This window comes from Jatropha curcas, chromosome 9 (genome assembly GCF_041381405.1).
Source record: "Jatropha curcas cultivar XTBG-Jc1 chromosome 9, XTBG_Jcur_1.0, whole genome shotgun sequence".
Classification (NCBI taxonomy): Eukaryota; Viridiplantae; Streptophyta; class Magnoliopsida; order Malpighiales; family Euphorbiaceae; genus Jatropha; species Jatropha curcas.
This window is the reverse complement of record NC_143159.1, coordinates 6,225,155-6,245,161: the sequence shown is the minus strand read 5'-3', so window position 1 is coordinate 6,245,161 and position 20,007 is coordinate 6,225,155. Positions and strand designations below refer to the sequence as shown.

The window sequence follows — 20,007 nt, the reverse complement described above, 5'->3', positions numbered from 1 at the left end:
ATTCAACTCCAAGATTTTCAGCACTCAATTTCAGTTTTTGTGAGTGCTAATTTACTATATTTGAGAATTGAAATAATATATTTTTTTATTGTTGTTTTAAGGCAAATTTTGAAAGTCAAATGTTAAGAGTTGAAGTTTCAATTTTTAAATTCTAAAGTGAAACAATGATATCGTGTAAAGATGATATAGTTATTTAATGTTTAATTAATCTATTACTTTTTTTTTGAACTTTTAAACATTAGTATGAAGGGTAAATCACAACACCAAATAATGTAAAAAACATAGATAATATTTTGACCTAAATCTAAACAATGAACACTAAAAGTTTCTCGAAGTTAGTAGTTTTATTTTTATTTAAAAAAAACAAAAAAAAAGAAATGAAGCATCGTCAGGTTTTGATGGTAGTTGAACTCCCTATAACAGAAAAATGGAAACGCGGGGTAAGGTTATAGAGGGACGCATTATTGAAATAGGAGATGATGGTAAAGAACACAAAAAGTATAGAGGAAAGAAGGAATTATTGAAGGACCACTTTCACTTTGTCTATCATTTTCTGCTACTTTTGCCTCTTCCTATCATTGTACATGTTTATTTTCCTCTTTTTCGTTTTCCACTTGCATATAAGTTAGTATCTATTATGTTGCAAGTTAAGTAGACTTCAGTAATTTTAAGTACATTATTTTTTTAAAACATGCAACTTTAATGGCTTAATTGTATCAATTTTAAATTTTGATTGTCTCTATTAGGCATTATCTGTACCATTTGTTTAAAGATTTGTACCAAATGTCAGTAAATTAGAGGTTATGCTCATTAAAATTAATTGTTTTAGCATCCTTTAATTGTTTTAATAGTTTCATTTGTTCTATTAATATTTCATCAAACATTAAAGAAAATAATATTCCACAATTCAATTCCTCAAACTCTTAAATACTAACATATAAACAAAGAAAATAGTTTGTTTTGACTAAATAATAAGTATTAAATTAAAATACTAAATACTATATAAAAAATTGTTGCCGAATATTACCATCATGAGATAAAATTAAAAAGCAATCCATGCCCTTTAGATACTCTCTAGCATGCCAAACAATGATTGTTATTGCTTTGGGGATCAAAACTCTCACCACCGGTATTGGTTCAACTAAAACAGGACTGTTGGGATTCATTTAGTCCGTTTCATCTCAGGATCACCACCAATCCCACATGTAAATTAATACTTATATTCTGACCAATCTGCATCAATTGCATGTGCCAATCACGTGGGACTCTTCAACCCCACCCATTAGAGATAAATATAACACGTAATTCTTGAGTGTAAGGAAGATAAATAAAGTGGAAAAGAAAAAGAAAAAAAGAAAAGCAGCCAAAAAGATTACTTGATGCTAACAAATTCCCGCCAGATTGCATGCAGATGTAGGCTTGTAATTGGACTCTCTTTTGGGATGAAAGTCATCATTTCTTATTATTATTTGCTGCCCTTTGTGGTTAACAATAATCAACCTTTCTTTCTTTTTTGGTTTTTCTCTTATGCAAGTTATAAGCTTTAAAAAAATACAAGGATGTCACTTGATTTGTAGAGTGTCTTTTTTTGATGAAAAGTCATCAATTATTATTATTATTTGCTACCCTTTATGGTTACCCGTTATGGTTAACAATAATCAAGCTTTCTTTCCTTTTTTGGTTTTTCTCTTCTGCAAGTTATAAGCTTTTAAAAAAAAAAAAAAATACAAGGATGTCACTTGATTTGTAGAGTGTCTTTTTCTAAGGGACTATATTGAATTCCTAATCAAATTTATACTAATCAAATTTAAAAAAATCTAATTTGCGATGATGTATTAAAATTTATTTTTCTAAAATTACTTTATATTGATTTGTATTTTCATTTGAGTTGAAATCACATGAATGATGCGTTTGAGTTGGAAGCCTAGTGTGGCCATTTTGACTTTGGAGAATGTTGGAATTATATAGAAGTATTTATGTGAGTGTGTTTTGACTTGAGATTTGATTATATTATGCCGAAGTGCTACCGAAATTTTTTTTAAAACTGAATATGAAGAATCGCACACGTACTGATATTATAGTAATTATATATATATATATATATATATATATATATATATATAATTAGTATCTATATCTAGACCTATATATCTATATCTTCTATACCTATATATCTATATCTATATATCTAGACCTATATATCTATATCTATACCTATATATCTATATCTATATATCTAGACCTATATATCTATATCTAGACCTATATATATATATAATTAGTATCTATATCTATACCTATATATCTATATCTAGACCTATATATCTGTATCTTCTATACCTATATATCTATATCTATATATCTAGACCTATATATCTATATGTATACCTATATATCTATAATTAGTATCTCTATCTCTATCTATACCTATATATCTATATCTATATCTAACTGGTTATATATATATATATAACCAGTTAGAAATAATAACCTCGGTGAGTTTACATATATATGGTTACCCTTATTATAGAAATAACATTATTAAGTTAGAAATGTAAATGAAGCATTACTTTTGGTCTGTTTTAAGGATGATTTAGAACTAATGCAATTACATATAATTTGCCCTTTATAAACAGAGTGTTAATTATATAAAAATATGCGGACTAATCGAGATTGGATGTACTGAACCGTATAAACAGAGTGTTATATATATATATATATATCTTTATAAGTTGATTTGAAGACTTATATTGATATTATAATTCTATTTAAAATAGATCTGAACCGTATATAAATATAATATTATTATTATAATTATTAATTAGCTACTATATTCATATTAATATTAATATGAAATCATATTTTAATATTATAAAAAATTATAATTACTATTTAATATTTAAAATATACAAATAAATAAATACTATCTCTGTTCTATAATATTTGTTACATTTAGAATTTCACGTCCCTTGAGAAAACCATTAAATTTATCAAAGTTATAATAAATTATTGAGTAAATTGACTATATTGCCCTTCATTTAGTACTAATTTTCTAATAAAATTATTAAATTGAGTAATAATTATTAGTTATGTACAAAGGGTAAACATGAAAAAACAATTATTACTCCTCAAAACCACAAATGTGATAAATATTTTGGAACAAACTATTTTTTCAAATGCGACGAGTATTATGGAATCAAGATAATAAAAAACAAGTAATTACAACCTGCGTCACAGTGAAAAGGATAACTTAAGAGCTGATATTAAATTAAATTCTGATGCTAATTTAAGGGCTCTTCGGTTACAAATACTAAACATACAATAATAATCAAACTAAAACAAAAGACCCAAAATAAAAAATAAAAACGAAGAATAGAATAAGGGTTATCTTGGTCACAACTCCTTCACTGGTCCAATTGCTGGGGGTATTCTTAGATTTGGTAATTTGTTTAGATACAACAACCACTTAACTACCGATTTTTTTTTTTCATTGCCAAGAAGAAATTTTTTTTTCAGCGCCAGCAAAAAATAAGTTGAGCGCAAGAAATTTAAGCGCGAAGAGGAGATGGTGGAAAAAGAAAAATAAATTAATAGGAAAAAATAAATTTAATAGCTGAGTCACAATAGACAGACCTTTAAAAATAGAGGGAGCGGTTCCCAATGTTCATTTTTTTTTCACACATCAACTTCACAGACTAAATAGACAACAACGTTGAAGAAAATATATTTTTTTAATTTTCTATCTTTCTGATGTGGCAATTGAATAAGCCACAATCCACAGTCTCATTGGAGTTGCTCTAACTAGTTGAGCGTAATTTCTGAATAAAATTTAAGTGACACATGTCTCCAAATTATATATACACCGTGTCTAGCAGAAACACTTAAAATCACTAAATAATATATATATATATATATATATATATATATATATATATATAAAATGTTTTAACATATTTAAATTTAAAATATATATATATCATTAATCATCATATTAGAATTTACAAATGATCTCTAACCAAATAACCACGTGAAATTCTAAGACTAAAAGATTTGATCTCTCTCTCATCCCTTATAATTAATCAAGTATAATTAATCAGAATACTAAATTATAAACAATTGAAGTCACATTTTTTCGGTGCATGTAACTGATAATGTCACACCATTTTAATGTGATGTGATTGATTTTCTCACTTCATTTATATACAAAGTGAGAAGTGTCGGATTGGAGTTTGTTCGACCATATAAGTTTTCACCAATTTGATAAGTTAAAGATAAAATATCTATATATGTATTGATCATAATATTATTTCAATCCATTAGATCTCTCAGTATATAAAAAAATTTATAAAACTTAAAAAATAAAAGGAGGAGATTAGATTGCTCTAACTACTCTCCAAAATAAAGTAAAGAATGAGTCGTGTTAGCTAATAAATGGGCAACTACACAACAAAATGACAACAAATATATGAAATTCCTGATATTTATGAATCAGTTATTATTATTATTATTATTTTTTTTTTTTGTGAAGAGAACAGTTATTATTATGTTATTTTTTTAAGTTTTCGCATGAAAAATAAATGAGTTGTAAATCAGAAATTAACCGTTTAATTAAAGTCCTCATTAATGCTCATAAAAACAACAACAAAAAAAAAAAACTCCTGTTTCAATGTATTTAAAAAACGCAACTTAAAAGAAAAAGCAAGAAACTCTCTCAATGGAGCTAGAAAGGGTACAAGGAGTTGCCTTCACTTCCGAAGACACAATTCCGGAAGCGTTTATTAGACCAGAGAATGAGCAACCCGCATTAACCACCGTCCACGGCATCGATATTGGAGTTCCGGTGATTGATGTGAGTGATGCAGATGAAGAAAAGGTGAACCGTTTGATTATTGATGCAAGCCAAAAATGGGGTATGTTCCAAGTCATAAATCATGGAATCACTAACGAGGTAATTAAAAAATTACAGAAAGTGGGAAAGGAATTTTTTGAGCTTCCACAGGGAGAGAAAGAGGTTTATGCAAAGCCACCTGGTGCTGAATCAATGGAAGGCTATGGAACTGTGCTTCAAAAAGAAATAGAAGGCAAAAGAGCTTGGGTCGATCACTTGTTTCATAGAATATGGCCACCTTCTGCCATTAATTACAACTTTTGGCCTAAAAATCCACCTTCTTACAGGTTTCAAGCTCTTAGTTTGTTTTAATTGTTATATATATATATATATATATATATATATATATATATATATATGAATTTATGAGTATAGATAATTTTTAATGGCAGGGAGGCGAACGAGGAGTATGCAAAGCATCTGCATGGAATTGTGAACAGACTCTTCAAGACACTGTCATTAGGGTTAGGGCTTGAAGAGAATGAATTGAAGGAGGCAATGGGTGGTGAAAAAATCGAGTACCTTCTGAAAATAAACTATTACCCACCTTGCCCTCGTCCAGATTTGGCTCTTGGTGTGGCGGCGCATACTGACATGAGCTGCATCACCATTCTTGTACCCAACGATGTGCAAGGTCTTCAAGCCTCTAAAGATCAAAATTGGTATGATGTTAGGTACATCCCTAATGCCCTAGTCATCCACATTGGTGACCAAATTGAGGTATATATTTCCTTTTTCCTTTTTTCTTTTTTCTTTTCTTTCAAATTTAGCTTCAAAATAGAGTTCAGACTTATAATAACACAGTATTAGAAATTACTTTAATACTATCTGAGTCAAAATTCCTTAGCTATATATCTTTTTCTGTTTGAAAATGAAAATATTAGCCTAATTAATAAATTTGACTTTGCACTTTAGCGGATTATTCAGAGTTTAATTATGACTTTGCATTTTTATGTTTCAGTAGTAATTACGTTCTTTACATATCATTTTAGCGAGTGACATAATTGTTAGTGGAATATGAAAATTAGAGAATTAAACGTGAATATGAAACTGAATTATTATTATTAGTGGAATATGAAAGTTAGAGAATTAAAAGTGAATATGAAACTGAATTATTATCAAGAAATGTGAGACTGCAGATTCAAATCTTTATTTGGAATGAAACATAAGGACAACTGGTTGTTGGGTGTGACAGATTTTAAGCAATGGAAAGTACAAGAGTGTCCTGCATAGAACAACGGTGAACAAAGAGAAAGCAAGAATGTCATGGCCAGTGTTCTTAGAGCCTCCATCTGAGTTGGTTATAGGGCCTCATCCCAAGCTGGTTACTGAAAATAATCCAGCAAAATACAAGACCGAGAAGTATAGTGATTATTGCTATTGTAAGCTCAATAAGGTTCCTCAGTAAGTTTAATAATGCTCTATATTCTCTATTATGGGGTTTAATTAATCCCCACCACTCCTGTACTTAGTTTCTGGAATTGAAAAGCTTAGAAACAGAAACAATAAGAATAAGAATAATAATAAAGGCCTGTAAACAGTTATTTCAATTTGTATTTTATTTCTTTTTATGTGTGTGTGAGAATATCAAAATGTTTACATTTTCAACTTTTTATAGTTTACTTCCTTTCCAGAAGAGCTTATTACTTAATGATTAAAATTGTATTAGTAAATGAGATATATAAATCATTCTGAATGACTGCATTTTTACATATTTAATCTTCTAAATACTTGATAATAAAATTGAAGTATTATATATATAGGACCAAACATATACATTTAGCTTAATATTCAATTATTAGCATAATATTATTGTATATACATATAATTTAATTTAATAATAAATATGATTAAATTTTTAACTTAATAATAATAGCTTAGTAATAATTTCTGACCTAAAATTTAAATAAGAAGCCGTTACATAATCCACCGGCATTAATCAGAATAGCAATTAGCAAAACATGCATGCATCACCGATTTGCATAATCCACAGCAAATTTCCCTTTATCAATAGTCAACCTTGGAATTTTGCAAATTCAGAGCATTTATTCAACCATACAGGGTTAAATTTTTAACAGAAATGAATTCAAAAAATAAACAAAAACCATACCCAACGAGAAATTATTGGTATAAAAGACAGTCCCTAAATAGAAAACCACCAAAAGCAAATCCTAAGGAATACAATTCCCATCTATTTCAACTTTCTAAACCTTTTTCATACTTCCTGTACTAAAATGTAATAACAACATAAGCCTGCAGCTAATAAAAAGTATGTACAAATTAAATTCTGCAGCATGTCAATTTGACATAACCAATTAAAGATGCAGTTTCGCTAGTTACGCGTGCGTGAGCTCAAGCCAGCTATCAAAATCCATAGCTAAAGCGCTGTCCAAGCCAGTTCTGATCCCAACTTAAAAAACACATGGCAGCCAGAAAAGGTAGGAAAAAAGGATTGAACATGGACTTGCACCGACGGGCCCCCAGAACTGGCTGAACCGTAGGAACTGGCCTAAATTCGGTGCCTTGAAAGACCTGAACCGCCAGTTTATTACATGCTTAGAGATGTACCAAAAGCCAAGTATATCATGCTCTAGTCATATCCCCTTGTCCAGACAGGTACCGCATATATCAGGATGCCGGATACAAATGAGATGACTATTGTTGTTAGAGCATAAACATAAGCTCTCCCATATTCATTACGTTCTTTCAAGGCATTATATTCAGCTATGAATGTTGAAACAGTACTCAAACAACCCAGAAATCCAAGCTGTACGCCTGTCGAAATTGTGTTACAGTACTTGGTCTCCACCTGCATTAGCCAGATTTCAACTAATCAATTTCAAATGGCAGTTATATGAAATATGAACTAGTATATGATACTGTGGATTCAGCTTTCAAGACTAATGCATCGTAGAAGTTCAAACAATGAATGGAAATAAGAAAAGAATAATTGCACGAAGAATAAGAAAGGCTTTCACGTTTTATCATTAAGGCCTTTGATAGAACTGAGCCCAAGACATTATGACAGAAACCAAAATTCTGACGACTCAATATGAATCTTATCAGTGCTTATATGTTAAATTTAATTCTACATTTGCTAACAGATTCACAAGATTTAAGACTTACCGCTTTCTTCAAAGTAGAGAGTGCTGCCATGACACAAGCAGCAGAAACATTGGCAATTAGAGTCCCGAATGGGATCCATTTCAAATACCCTTTTTTTCCTAATCCACGTCCATTCAGACGTGCCAAAAACCACCTGATCCACACTCCTGGAGCTGCAACTAAGCAAGCCAGCCATAATTCAGCTCCGCTGCTGTCACTGTTAAACTCCTTCTTTAACAAAGTTCCACTCAAACTCCACAAAATGCTTAGCATAAACACCAGAATTGCCATGACGGCCATATGACGCCTACAGCTGTCTACCCTCCAGTTGCAACTAGTTTTAGTTTCACTTCTATTTAGTCTTTCGAGAAGTGACTTGAAGCATTTGGCTGTCCCAATGCCAAAATTGATGGAATAGGCTGCAAGGAACAACCCTGCAAATATGCATAATGGAAAAGAGCAGCAGATGAGTTTTTTCATGTTCTAATTAACACCGCTCCTAAATATTATTTCTCGTGAAGTGCCATATTACCTAGGAGAAAGCCAACCAGAGCAAACACCCAGCGGCCATCAACAATGAGATCAAGCATTTTCTGATTCCAACCGCTGAAAGTTGTGAGACTTCCCAAGTAACCAGTTGTTAATCCAATGGCCAGATGATCAGAGACACTGACTATATCTCTTTTAAAAACTACACCCAACCATCCCATCAAGAAAGAACCAACCTAAAGAATGAATAAAGAGATACATGAGACACACAGTTTTTTACTTATAATAATATTAAAAGAATCCCTAGTAGAGGCGGTTGTGGGAAACTAAAGGGTAATAGGTTTGATTTTGGAGAGACAAGCTGTAAAGTATCCACATGACAGTGTAATTTCTCAACCATGTCCTATGTGTTAAGGTACCTTGGATTTAGCAATATCACATTATTGCATGCTGACACTTGAATATGCTTTCACCTCATCATTGGCAGCAAGCCAAGTTAAATTCACCGCAAGTTTTCTTTTCAATTTGGGGGAGGATGTCTTTGGAAGACACAGATTCCATCCCCATGGTTGAGCACAGATTCACAAGCCAATCAAACACGCAATTATGGCCCTACAGTTTTGTTGAAGATAAGGCACCTTGGATTTAGCGATATTACATTATTGCATGTTCACAGTTGAATATGCTTTCACCTCATCATTACAAGGGCAGAACGCCAAGTAAAATTCACCATAAGCTTTCTTTTTGGTTTGGGAGAGGATGTCTTTGGAAGACAGATTCCATCCCCATGGCTGAGCACAGATTCACAAGCCAATCAAACACCCAATTATGCCCCTACCGGTTTGTCAAAGGTAAGGTAATAGATTCCCAAAACACATTCTACCATATTTATCAGTATCTTATTTCTTGATTATTGGTGCTTCAACCAATCAAAACTTTATTATTCCTACATCTATTTAAGTCCAGCCATTTGTTTGCAAATACAAAATCACATTAAAAAAATGTCTGCATCTTCATTAATAATAATCATTGTAGACATATATTCTAACAAAAAGATATGGCTAATCTGTTTAAACATGTTGGATAAATACCATAACATAAACACATCAATAACGTCATATATAAAAAATCATGGAATGCATTTGTGTGAATGCACACTTGTGAAATCCACCCATGTGTAAATGCAACCATGAACTCAGCATGTGGGTGTGGGTGTGCATGTCTTGTGCATGTCTTGTGCATGAGAGAGAGAGAGAGAGAGAGAGAGAGAGACCATGTTGGAAGGAAGGTCAAGGTATAGAGGATAGTGATCACTTGTCACACCAGCTACACTGGGGCCAAAAAGTTTCTGTAACAAGTACCTTGTTAAGACCTGTATATTACCAAAAAGTTTCTTTAATTAGTACCTCTTAAAGCCTCCGTATCACTTGTTGTATCCTACAGATCAAAACACAATCTGAAATACATTAGCCTAGGGACTAGATTCTGAAAATTATTCTTTTGACATTAATAAAGTTCTGATTTATCAAATCACCCTTTATATTTAATCGAGTTTTTCTTGCATGCAAGCAAAGCAAAATGAGATTCTTCAACAAACGATCTTAAGGAAGAGACTGTTAGGATGTCTTAAAGATCAGGGTATTTACAACATAGAGATCTCACTTCGATGTTAGGTTAGCAATAATGTTTTGCCAATCTACAATAGTTCACACTTCATATTCGGGAAAAATAGCAATGAAAGAACAGGAACAGGTTCCTGGCAATAAATACAATTCTCCTTACATTATATTGGTGTCTCTCTGGGTGCCAAGACTCTAAAGAAGTCCAACATTAACAGTTAAATAAAATTTCTGCATTTCCATTCAGCTATATCATTTACTAATAATTGAAAATTTCATCGGCTCCACCTCTATAATTACCACTGGTATGCTTGAAAATATTTCACGAAGAAATTATTTAATAAGCTATTGACTAATGCTGAAATAAAAATTCTGGAAGGTAAAAACTCAAATGCTATGTACATTACCCCAAGAATCCCAAAAACAGATAGATAAACAAGACATGATATATACTCCAATATCAGAGGCAACGTGAACGCTGTCTTGTTGTCCTGCATACAGAAATACACAAAAACTTAGCTAATTAACATACAATACTTAAATTGAGTAATAGAAACATAAAAAGCAATAACCTTATCCATATGGCTATAACCCAATTCTTACCATCATCAATAAAGAAATAAATTTATATGAAACCACACATTTCAATTCATAAATACATAGCCTAGGTTCCACTTACATGGATTCAAAATGCATGAAACTATCTTCTTAGCTTGAATACAATAATATCTTGGACAGATTCCTCCTTGTTAATTAGTGTTTTAACTTTCAAGGCTGTGTTTGATATAGCATTCAGCATTTAAAGTTAAAATCTTCAATAGATTAGTTTTAAGTTGTTTGGTAATACTTATTTACATATCATTCAAAAGTCTCGATCAAGTTAAATTCACTTAAATTGATAAGTCAAAAATTTTAAATTAAGATTCGCATTGAATGCAAAGTTACTGAGTTCTGAAAGAACTTTGCAATTGTAGAAAATTTCAGTACTTATATTATTCAACTCTTTAAATTTAGGTCTGAAATTTTCGGTGCTTTGTTATTTTTTTTCCACTTACTTTATTCTTACCCGTGTTGTACTTCAAAATTCAAGAATTTTATATTTCATGCTCATCCTTTTAGTTGAGATATCATTGTTCCAACTTTCAAGCTTCGATTCAACAACTCATTGATTGAAACCAAGTTTAAGAAGGATTCTAAAATTACAATATTTCGATAAAAACCTTAACCATTAAACCAGAGAGGGTGTTTCACAATCCCAATAACTGAAAGTAAGCAATCCACGCGTGCTTATTGTCACAATAAAAATATGCCAAATTAGATGAAATCATGCTCCAAATATGAGGCAGAACGAAGCAATTACCTTTAAGAAATAATTATTTACCAAATTCTAATCATTAATAAAGAAATAAAAGCAAATTATTAATTGAAAGCTCACTTGTTTTTTGTCATTTGAGCACACTATTGCATCTGTGGAAAGAGGCAATGCGATTTCCTCAGGCAACTGTGTCACATGGGACTCTGTAATCAAAGTTGTGGAATCATGGGATCTGAGCCCATATGATTGAAAAAAATTGCCTTCTGGGATGGGAAATACTATTCCACTCTCTAAAGCATTATCCAGGGATAACCGGCGGCTGCCACTCTCACTCTGCATGTTGATATGAAGAGCCCTATCTCCAATATCACCTGCCTCTGAAGCATTTTCACTTTCAGTATAATCATCTATTCGAAAGGACACAGTGCGTGTACTTAATGAACGCCTTCTCCTTGAGGAGCCTACACTGCTTGTCCTTTCAAATGATTCAACTGGATTGGATGCAGATTCAACAGTCTCATGCTCCATTACCCTGAGAACGGATTGCAAGGTTTCATTCTTCATGGAATAACTTCAAAGGTAGAATTAATGCCACATTGATTTTAAAAGTTAAAACCAAGAAGATATGACAGGAATATGATGCAGTTGCTGATGAAAATGATAATGTTAATTCTTGCAAGTTTAGTGACAAAAAGTCAACTGCTACAATTTTTAAGAACCTGCAGAAGGTGATATAACAACAAATGTTGCAATCAGCACATAATGGTGACAAACTTGCTGTATTTCAATGGAATTTTGATAGAAATTTGCTTGTTTATTCCCACAAGCTGATTGGGTTTAAATAGACTGAAGTATCCACAAATTTGGGAATAAATTCCTAAATTACAGCCCTAATTGATGCCCATTGTCTCCTAATTATGGCTGGCAATTACAGCCTTAATTGGCTCCCTAATTGATGCCTAATATGTCTCCTAATTGATGCCCATTGTCTCCTAATTATGGTTGACATTTACATCCTTAATTAGCTCCCTAACTGATGGTTATTTACAGCTATCTTACAATAGTATAGTCAATTAATTACAATAGTATACTAACATTATACTAACATCCCCCCTCAAATTGATGCTGGGCGATCAAGAAGCATCAATTTGCCAACGAGAAATTGATGACGCTGGCGTGTCATAGATTTTGTGAATACATCAGCAATTTGAAGAGCAGTGGAGACATGTGGAAGAGAAATGACACCGGAATCTATGGCCTCTCGAATAGAATGACAGTCGACTTCGATATGTTTGGTACGTTCATGAAAAACTGGATTGGTAGCAATTTGTATGGCACTAGTGTTGTCAGCATGTAGAGGAGTAGAATGAGGCTGAGGAAAGCCAATTTCGGCAAGTAACCCACGTAACCAAACAATCTCAGAACAAGCAGCGGACATAGCCCGATAATCAGACTCAGTAGAAGATTTGGAAACACGGTCTTGTTTCTTACTTTTCCAAGATATCAAAGAATCGCCAAGAAACATACACCAACCAGTTATAGAGCGTCGAGTGTCTGGACAACCGGCCCAATCAGCATCACTGTAAGCAACAAGGCGTACCGGAGAGCCAGTAGGAAAGAATAAACCCCGAGAAGATGTGCCAAGAAGATAGCGAATGATTCGACGAACTGCTACCAGATGTAAGTGACTCGGAGTACTCATGAATTGACTGACTTGCTGAACTGCAAAAGAAATATCGGGCCGTGTAATAGTCAGATAATTCAAACTGCCAACTAATTGCCTATAAAGAGATGGATCAGGAAGAAGATCTTCGTTTTGAGTATGATACTTGACGTTTAATTCCAAAGGAGTATCAACTGGGGAAGAATCTTGAAGGCCAGCTAAAGTAATCAAATCTGTAGTATATTTGTGTTGATGCAAAAATATCCCAGAACAATCATAGTGAACTTCCAGCCCTAAGAAATATGTAAGTGGACCAAGATCCTTCATATTAAAAGAAGTTTGAAGAGATTGTTGAAGAGTGAGGATCGTTGATGTGTTAGTGCCAGTGATAATAATGTCATCTACATAAACAAGGAGTAGAACAAAACCAGCAGAACTCTTGTGAAGAAACAAAGAGGAGTCATATTTACTTTGCACAAAGGAAAACTGAAGTAAGGTAGATCGAAACTTGTCAAACCAGGCACGTGGAGCTTGTTTTAGTCCATACAAAGATCGTTTTAACTTACACACATGTGTTGAAGATGAGGAAGTCAAACCCAGTGGAAGTGTCATATAAATATCTTCTTTAAGATCACCATGAAGAAAAGCATTTTTGACATCCATTTGATGAAGAGGCCAACCCTGAGAAGCAGCAACTGCAATAATAGTACGGACGGTAGTCATCTTTGCAACTGGAGCAAAGGTCTCCTCATAGTCCACTCCGTACTTTTGCTTATTGCCAAGAGCAACTAATCGAGCTTTATATCGATCCAAAGTTCCATCAGAACGAAGCTTAACTGAATAAACCCATTTACATCCAATGGGCTTAACATTTGGAGGGCAAGGAAGAATGTCCCATGTATGATTGTCGTGAAGAGCTTGAAGTTCGTCCTGCATGGCTTTTTGCCAACATTCATTCTTGGAGGCGTGTGAGTAACAAGATGGAATAGAAATATCAGATAAAGTGGCAGAATATCCAGCAGGATTATCAGAAAAATCATACCGTCGTGGAGGTCGAGATACTCTGGTAGAGCGACGCAGAGTAGATGCAGGAGAATCAGACATAGATGAGGGATCAGTCTCGGGAAGAGGCACCGTTGGTTGACGTCTTCCATACACAAATCCAGGCTTAAATCGATTAGGAACAATTGGTAAATCCTCAAAAATTGGAAGAATGGGAGAAGTAGAAGAAGACTTGGCAAGATTGGGAAAGAAATATTGATGCTGAAAGAAAATAACATTTCGAGAAACACGAAATTTGTTAGAAGTGGAATCATAGCAAACAAAACCCTTTTGAGAAGAATTATAACCCATAAATGCACATTTAACAGATTGAGCTGAAAGTTTATGACGTTCATGAGAAGGTAGATGAACAAAACAAACACAACCAAATGTGTGTAAATCATGATAATTAGGATATTGATGATATAGACGAAAATATGGGGAGTCAAGACTTAATACCTGAGAAGGGATTCTATTAATTAGATAAGTTGCAGTAGATAAGGCTTCAACCCAAAACTTAGATGGAACTGAAGATCCAATTAACAAAGTTCGGGTTACATCCAAAAGATGACGATTTTTACGCTCAGCAACTCCATTTTGTTGTGGTGTATAAGGACATGAACGTTGTGAGACAATCCCTTTCTCACGAAGAAAATTCTGAAATTCATGAGACATATATTCTCCTCCAGAATCAGATCGTAATACTTTAATACAAGTAGAAAACTGAGTCTCAACATAGGCTAAAAAGGTCTTGAAAACAGAATATACATCAGATTTAGAATGAAGAAAGTATACCCATGTATATCTACTGTAATCATCAATAAATGTCACAAAGTACTTGTATTGAGCATGAGAAATAACGGGCGTAATGCCCCAAACATCACTATGAATTATATCAAAACATTGGACAGCACGACTACCATTAGAAGGAAAAGGAAGAGTTTTGCTTTTACCGAGTCTACATGTGGAACAATCAAAAGGAACCTTAGCAAGGAATTCTTTGTTGCCCAAGAAACCAGAATTTGATAAATGAGACAAAATAACAGGATTAGGATGACCTAAACGTCTATGCCATAGTTCACTTTTGCTAATAACTGTAGTACAAAATGAAGAGATACGAGGAATAGAAAATAGTAATGGAAATAGTCTTCCAACTTTAGGCCCCTTCGCGATTACTGTCCCCGATGCCTGATCCTGCACAAGACAACCATTACGAGAGAAATGCACATCATAATTGTTATCTACTAACTGACCAACCGAAAGAAGCTTAGTTGAGAGCTTTGGAGATATAAAAACATTGTTGAAATGTGATCTAAGATCTCCAATCTCAGTAATAGGTATTGTACTACCATTTGCAATCTGAATTTCAGTTGAACCATGATATTTGCGAACATTGGTAAGCATGCTAGATGTGTTTGTCATATGATTTGAGGCAGCAGAATCAACAAGCCAAAGTTGAGAGGAGGAGGAGGTATCGTTACCTTGTAGCCCTAAGGCGGAGAAGGCTGAAATAATCATTTGTTGCACCATTTCTGGAGTAAGAATCACAGGTTCAGCAGCTGAAGAGGGAGTTGTAGAAACTGTTGGAGCAGCAAAATGAGTGAGATTATTTGGTGCAACTGGGGCAGCATTTGATTTTCGATTTTGAGGCCGTGTCGGACACTCCTTTATGACATGTCCTGACTGTTTGCAATAATTACAGAACTTCTTTCCACAATTGGCAGCAATATGGCCATAATTTTTGCAATTATAACATTGAATTCTACTCATGTCCCGACCCTTTCCTCTTCCTTGGGCAGCAAAAGCAACCTTGACAGTATTTTCTTGTTGGAGAGAGTCCTGAATGAGAAAACGTTGTTCTTCGCGAAGTAATTCGCCAAAACAAATATCTAAAGAAGGTGAAGGGACACGACTCATTAAATTTGAGCGAAGTGTCTCAAATTCAGACCTCAGCTTCATTAAGAATTGATCTCTTTTGCTTTGCTCATGAATTTCTTGAAGTATAGGGAGAGATTCTGCAGGCACTTTAGCATAAATAGTGTCAGTAAACTCAGCCCATAAATTCTGAAAACCAGAATAATATTCCTGAATGGAGAGATTTCCTTGGGAATAATTAGCAATATCGCTCTCCAATTGAAAACGTCTTGCAGCATTGTCTTGATTATAGACCTTTTTCAAGTAATCCCACATGGCTTTTGCAGTTTTAGAAGACCTCAGATTAGAAGCAATAAGAGGGTCAACTGACCCCAGAATCCATGTCATTACTCTTGCATCTCTAACTTTCCAATGAAGCAATTCCTTAGCATCTTTAGGAGCTGGATCACTTCCATCTATATGGCCCAACAGTTCTTTTCCTGTAACAAAGAGCTGAAACTGAAATTCCCATAAAGAATAATTTTTTCCGGTGAAACGAACATGAAAACTCTCAACTGTGTTTGATGTGGCCATCTCAAATAGCACAAGGAGACCAGAAATGCAAAATTAGGAATAACACAACCAGCAGCAGGTCTACTAAAAGAAGCAACAGACCCACCAAGATGAAAATCCTACAGCCAGAAAGTTGCAGAACTACAGCCAGAAAGTTGCAGAACTACAGCCAGAAAGTTGCAGAAAAATATCCACCAAAATCTCTTTCAAATGAAGAGAACCTCCAAATAGAAATTCAGAATTTCTATGACCGAGAGTTCATCAAAGATATGAACTAAACAAAGAAAGCAGAAACAGAAACTGCAGAATTAAAGACAGCAGATTCTGCACTTTGTTCTTCAAAAAACAAAGCTGAAACTCATAAAAGAACAGCTCTAAAATTGCCTAATTAGGCTCTGATACCATGACAAACTTGCTGTATTTCAATGGAATTTTGATAGAAATTTGCTTGTTTATTCCCACAAGCTGATTGGGTTTAAATAGACTGAAGTATCCACAAATTTGGGAATAAATTCCTAAATTACAGCCCTAATTGATGCCCATTGTCTCCTAATTATGGCTGGCAATTACAGCCTTAATTGGCTCCCTAATTGATGCCTAATATGTCTCCTAATTGATGCCCATTGTCTCCTAATTATGGTTGACATTTACATCCTTAATTAGCTCCCTAACTGATGGTTATTTACAGCTATCTTACAATAGTATAGTCAATTAATTACAATAGTATACTAACATTATACTAACAAATGGCAATTAATTGTTAGAAGTATAAGATTCTGTCTCATCTAATGCATGCCTATAAATGACTTCAGAGAGATAGAAGACAAAAATCTTTGAAAAAAAAAAAAGGCCAAGAACGGGACCAAACGTTATGGAAATATTTTGATTCTTTAATTATATGCCCCAAACCATTGGTACAGTAGATTTATAAAAATTTGAGCGGCTGTGTGTGCCTTGTAAGAATAGATAATATGAATCCTGGGCCTAGCTACTTCATCCAAATATATAAAAAAAAAAAAAATTGGAATAGCTCCAACTAAATACATCAATAAATGAACAAGCAAATATGATGATAAGAAGCATGTTAATTAAATATAAAATAAAATAATTTTTGGTCACCAGCATTGGTGATTTCCAGAACAAATAAGAAATACTATGCCTATTAAAATTACTGCTAATGCAGCACATCCATGGAGCTCTCTATATTAGTCCCAATTGCATGATTGACCCAACAAAGGGAACCAAAAACTAAATTATAATGAAAAACACATAAACAAAACAGATTTTTCGCATTGTACGTGAGAATAAGGCAGAATGTAAAATTACACCAGAATTTTACTTAAACAGCTTGTTCATAACATCGAAACCATGCATACTCCCTGTAAGTGCAAACTAAAACACCTTCCTCAATTATATTACTCTCCTTTGGACCCTGTAGATTGCCAACTTGCCAAGAGATGGCTATTAACAACTAGAGAACCGTGTTAATATTTTGAAAAGAGAGAAAAAGTTCAACTGTTATTAAGTTCACACAAATGCTATAATGAATAACGAAATTAATATTTCAATCAATCTGTAAAATGAAACAAGAATAATTGAAAAAAAAAAAAAAGATCCAGATAGATAGAGAGATGATGACCGCATAGGCTTCAATAATTTAATGAGTTATGCAATTATCAAGATATGATGCCACTAAACTGAATGCCAAAAGAAATGGTATATAAAAACTTGGGGTAGAATATTTTAATGGGTTTTGTTAGCATCAAAATCCAATCCCCTTTAAATTATTGATAACACAACTACTATTGTCCTGGACTTTTTAATGTAGGCCAAAGAAAAAAATAAATCAGAGCGGATCCCATGAATCAACATTACCAGAAAGAACGTTTAGAACAGTGAACTTAGGCAATTCAATTATATTTCTTTTCCAATAAAGCACAAGAAGTTTACTTATCAACAGTTCCTAGATGTGTCCTCCACTAGCAAAGCAGAAAAAGAAAGACAAAACAAAATCCAACCCCACTAAACTAAAGCTCCAATACGCGTTAGCCGTTAAATAAAACTTTACACAGAAATCATCTAAAAAGTGGACTGAACTTTTTTCATATTAAAAAGTAAGTAATAATATAATTGGAAAAAGGCAGGAATTCGTTGGCCATTGGTCAAGAAAACCAAACAAACAATCTGGGTAGCTTAAAGGGTATTTCAGGAATGAAAAGTAATCAAATAAAAAGAAGCATCTGCTTAAAGCTAAAGAAAATTACCAAAATAACCAGATCAAACAAAGAAAAAATTTAACTCACCTAAAGAAGCGACCAAACAAACTTAGCGATGGAGGTGAAGCACCATCGAGTTAAAATGACGAAAGTACAATCAAACGTGATATTGAAACGCCGTCGTCAATATTTGAGAGAGGACAGTGAGGAGAGCGAGAGAGATGCTGTAAAAGTAAAATACTTGTTGTTGAAAATTGAAATGACGATGTGAAAACTGAAAAGAGAGAGATGACAAAATGGTGTGAGCTACGATAATGGCGGATAGTTAGCAACTCGCAACAAGCTTTTGGAGATAGGAAATTAATAGTAAGAAACAGAGAGAGAAACAGAGAATGGCGACTTGCTTTTGGTTTGGGTTATTGGCAGGCACTCCTGCTCTGACTTTGACTACAACACGCCTTCGCTTATTTTCTGGGTTCGAGAAAATAATTACATATGTAAGGTTAGTTTAGTAATTCTCAAATTTTTTTTTTTTCCTTATAAGATATATTGATAACATTCATATATTATGGTGTAAAAAAAAAAAAAAATCAAAGGCTTTGTACAAGTGAAATGGTTCCATTTCCATTTTTCTTTTTTTTCTTTTGAACAGAATGAAATATAATTTTACAAGTGGTTTTTCAAGCTTGCAAAATAGTGTTTAAAGTTTTATCTTCTTTTGATTCAATAGCCTTGTAATATATGATTTTTAAACTTGCAAAATAGGTTATAAATTTTTTCCTCCTAAAAATACAATATAACACGTCAAATCTTGTTTGAAAGTAAAGAAACTTTGATATTTATTAAATGAATTAACTCATTTGAAAATAAGAAAATTTTAATTCTTATCAATTTGAATAAGGGTCTAGTTGATAAATGATCATTAAATAAGTAACATTTTATAATTTTTATCTTCAAATTTCAAATACTAGTATAAATATTATGACATTAAATATTATTAATAATCGAAATAGTATTTTGACTAAATAACAAATGTTATATGAAAAGCTTTTGTCAAACAAAAGTTTAGCTCTATCGGTAGAGTTTATATTTTTTTTAAAAGCTAAAAAGAAAGAGAAAATTATTTTATTTTCAAGTATATAGTTGAATATTAATATATATATATATATATATAGTTCAATCATTCATTTGATATATACCACAAAAAGAAAACATTTGCATTAATAGTGAATACCACATTATTA

The 20,007-nt window shown here is 32.9% G+C and overlaps 2 protein-coding genes across 14 annotated transcripts; one reads left to right on the top strand and one right to left on the bottom strand.

The window, feature by feature from the left end:
• Positions 1 to 4,626: 4,626 nt before the first annotated feature.
• On the top strand, positions 4,627 to 6,438 carry FLS1 (flavonol synthase 1). The gene is made up of 3 exons (XM_089726519.1): positions 4,627 to 5,175; positions 5,281 to 5,608; positions 6,084 to 6,438. Exons 1-3 carry the CDS (start codon positions 4,715 to 4,717, stop codon positions 6,294 to 6,296), a joined length of 1,002 nt encoding a protein of 333 aa, XP_089582645.1. The 5' UTR covers positions 4,627 to 4,714; the 3' UTR covers positions 6,297 to 6,438.
• Positions 6,439 to 6,914: 476 nt separating this feature from the next.
• LOC149493524 (camphor resistance CrcB family protein) lies at positions 6,915 to 19,280 on the bottom strand. Of its 13 annotated transcripts, XM_089725805.1 has the most exons (8): positions 15,602 to 15,741; positions 15,074 to 15,314; positions 11,537 to 11,948; positions 10,509 to 10,592; positions 9,756 to 9,854; positions 8,526 to 8,718; positions 8,015 to 8,427; positions 6,915 to 7,697 (listed from the first exon to the last, which is right to left on the bottom strand). In XM_089725805.1, the coding sequence occupies exons 3-8, from the start codon at positions 11,942 to 11,944 to the stop codon at positions 7,479 to 7,481; spliced, it is 1,416 nt and encodes a 471-aa protein (XP_089581931.1). In that variant the 5' UTR covers positions 11,945 to 11,948; positions 15,074 to 15,314; positions 15,602 to 15,741; the 3' UTR covers positions 6,915 to 7,478. The 13 variants fall into 13 exon arrangements, with proteins under 13 accessions (XP_089581931.1, XP_089581929.1, XP_089581928.1 ...); XM_089725803.1 differs by lacking the exons at positions 15,074 to 15,314; positions 15,602 to 15,741 and adding an exon at positions 18,851 to 19,221; XM_089725802.1 differs by lacking the exons at positions 15,074 to 15,314; positions 15,602 to 15,741 and adding an exon at positions 18,187 to 18,387.
• Between the last annotated feature and the right edge of the window lie 727 nt (positions 19,281 to 20,007).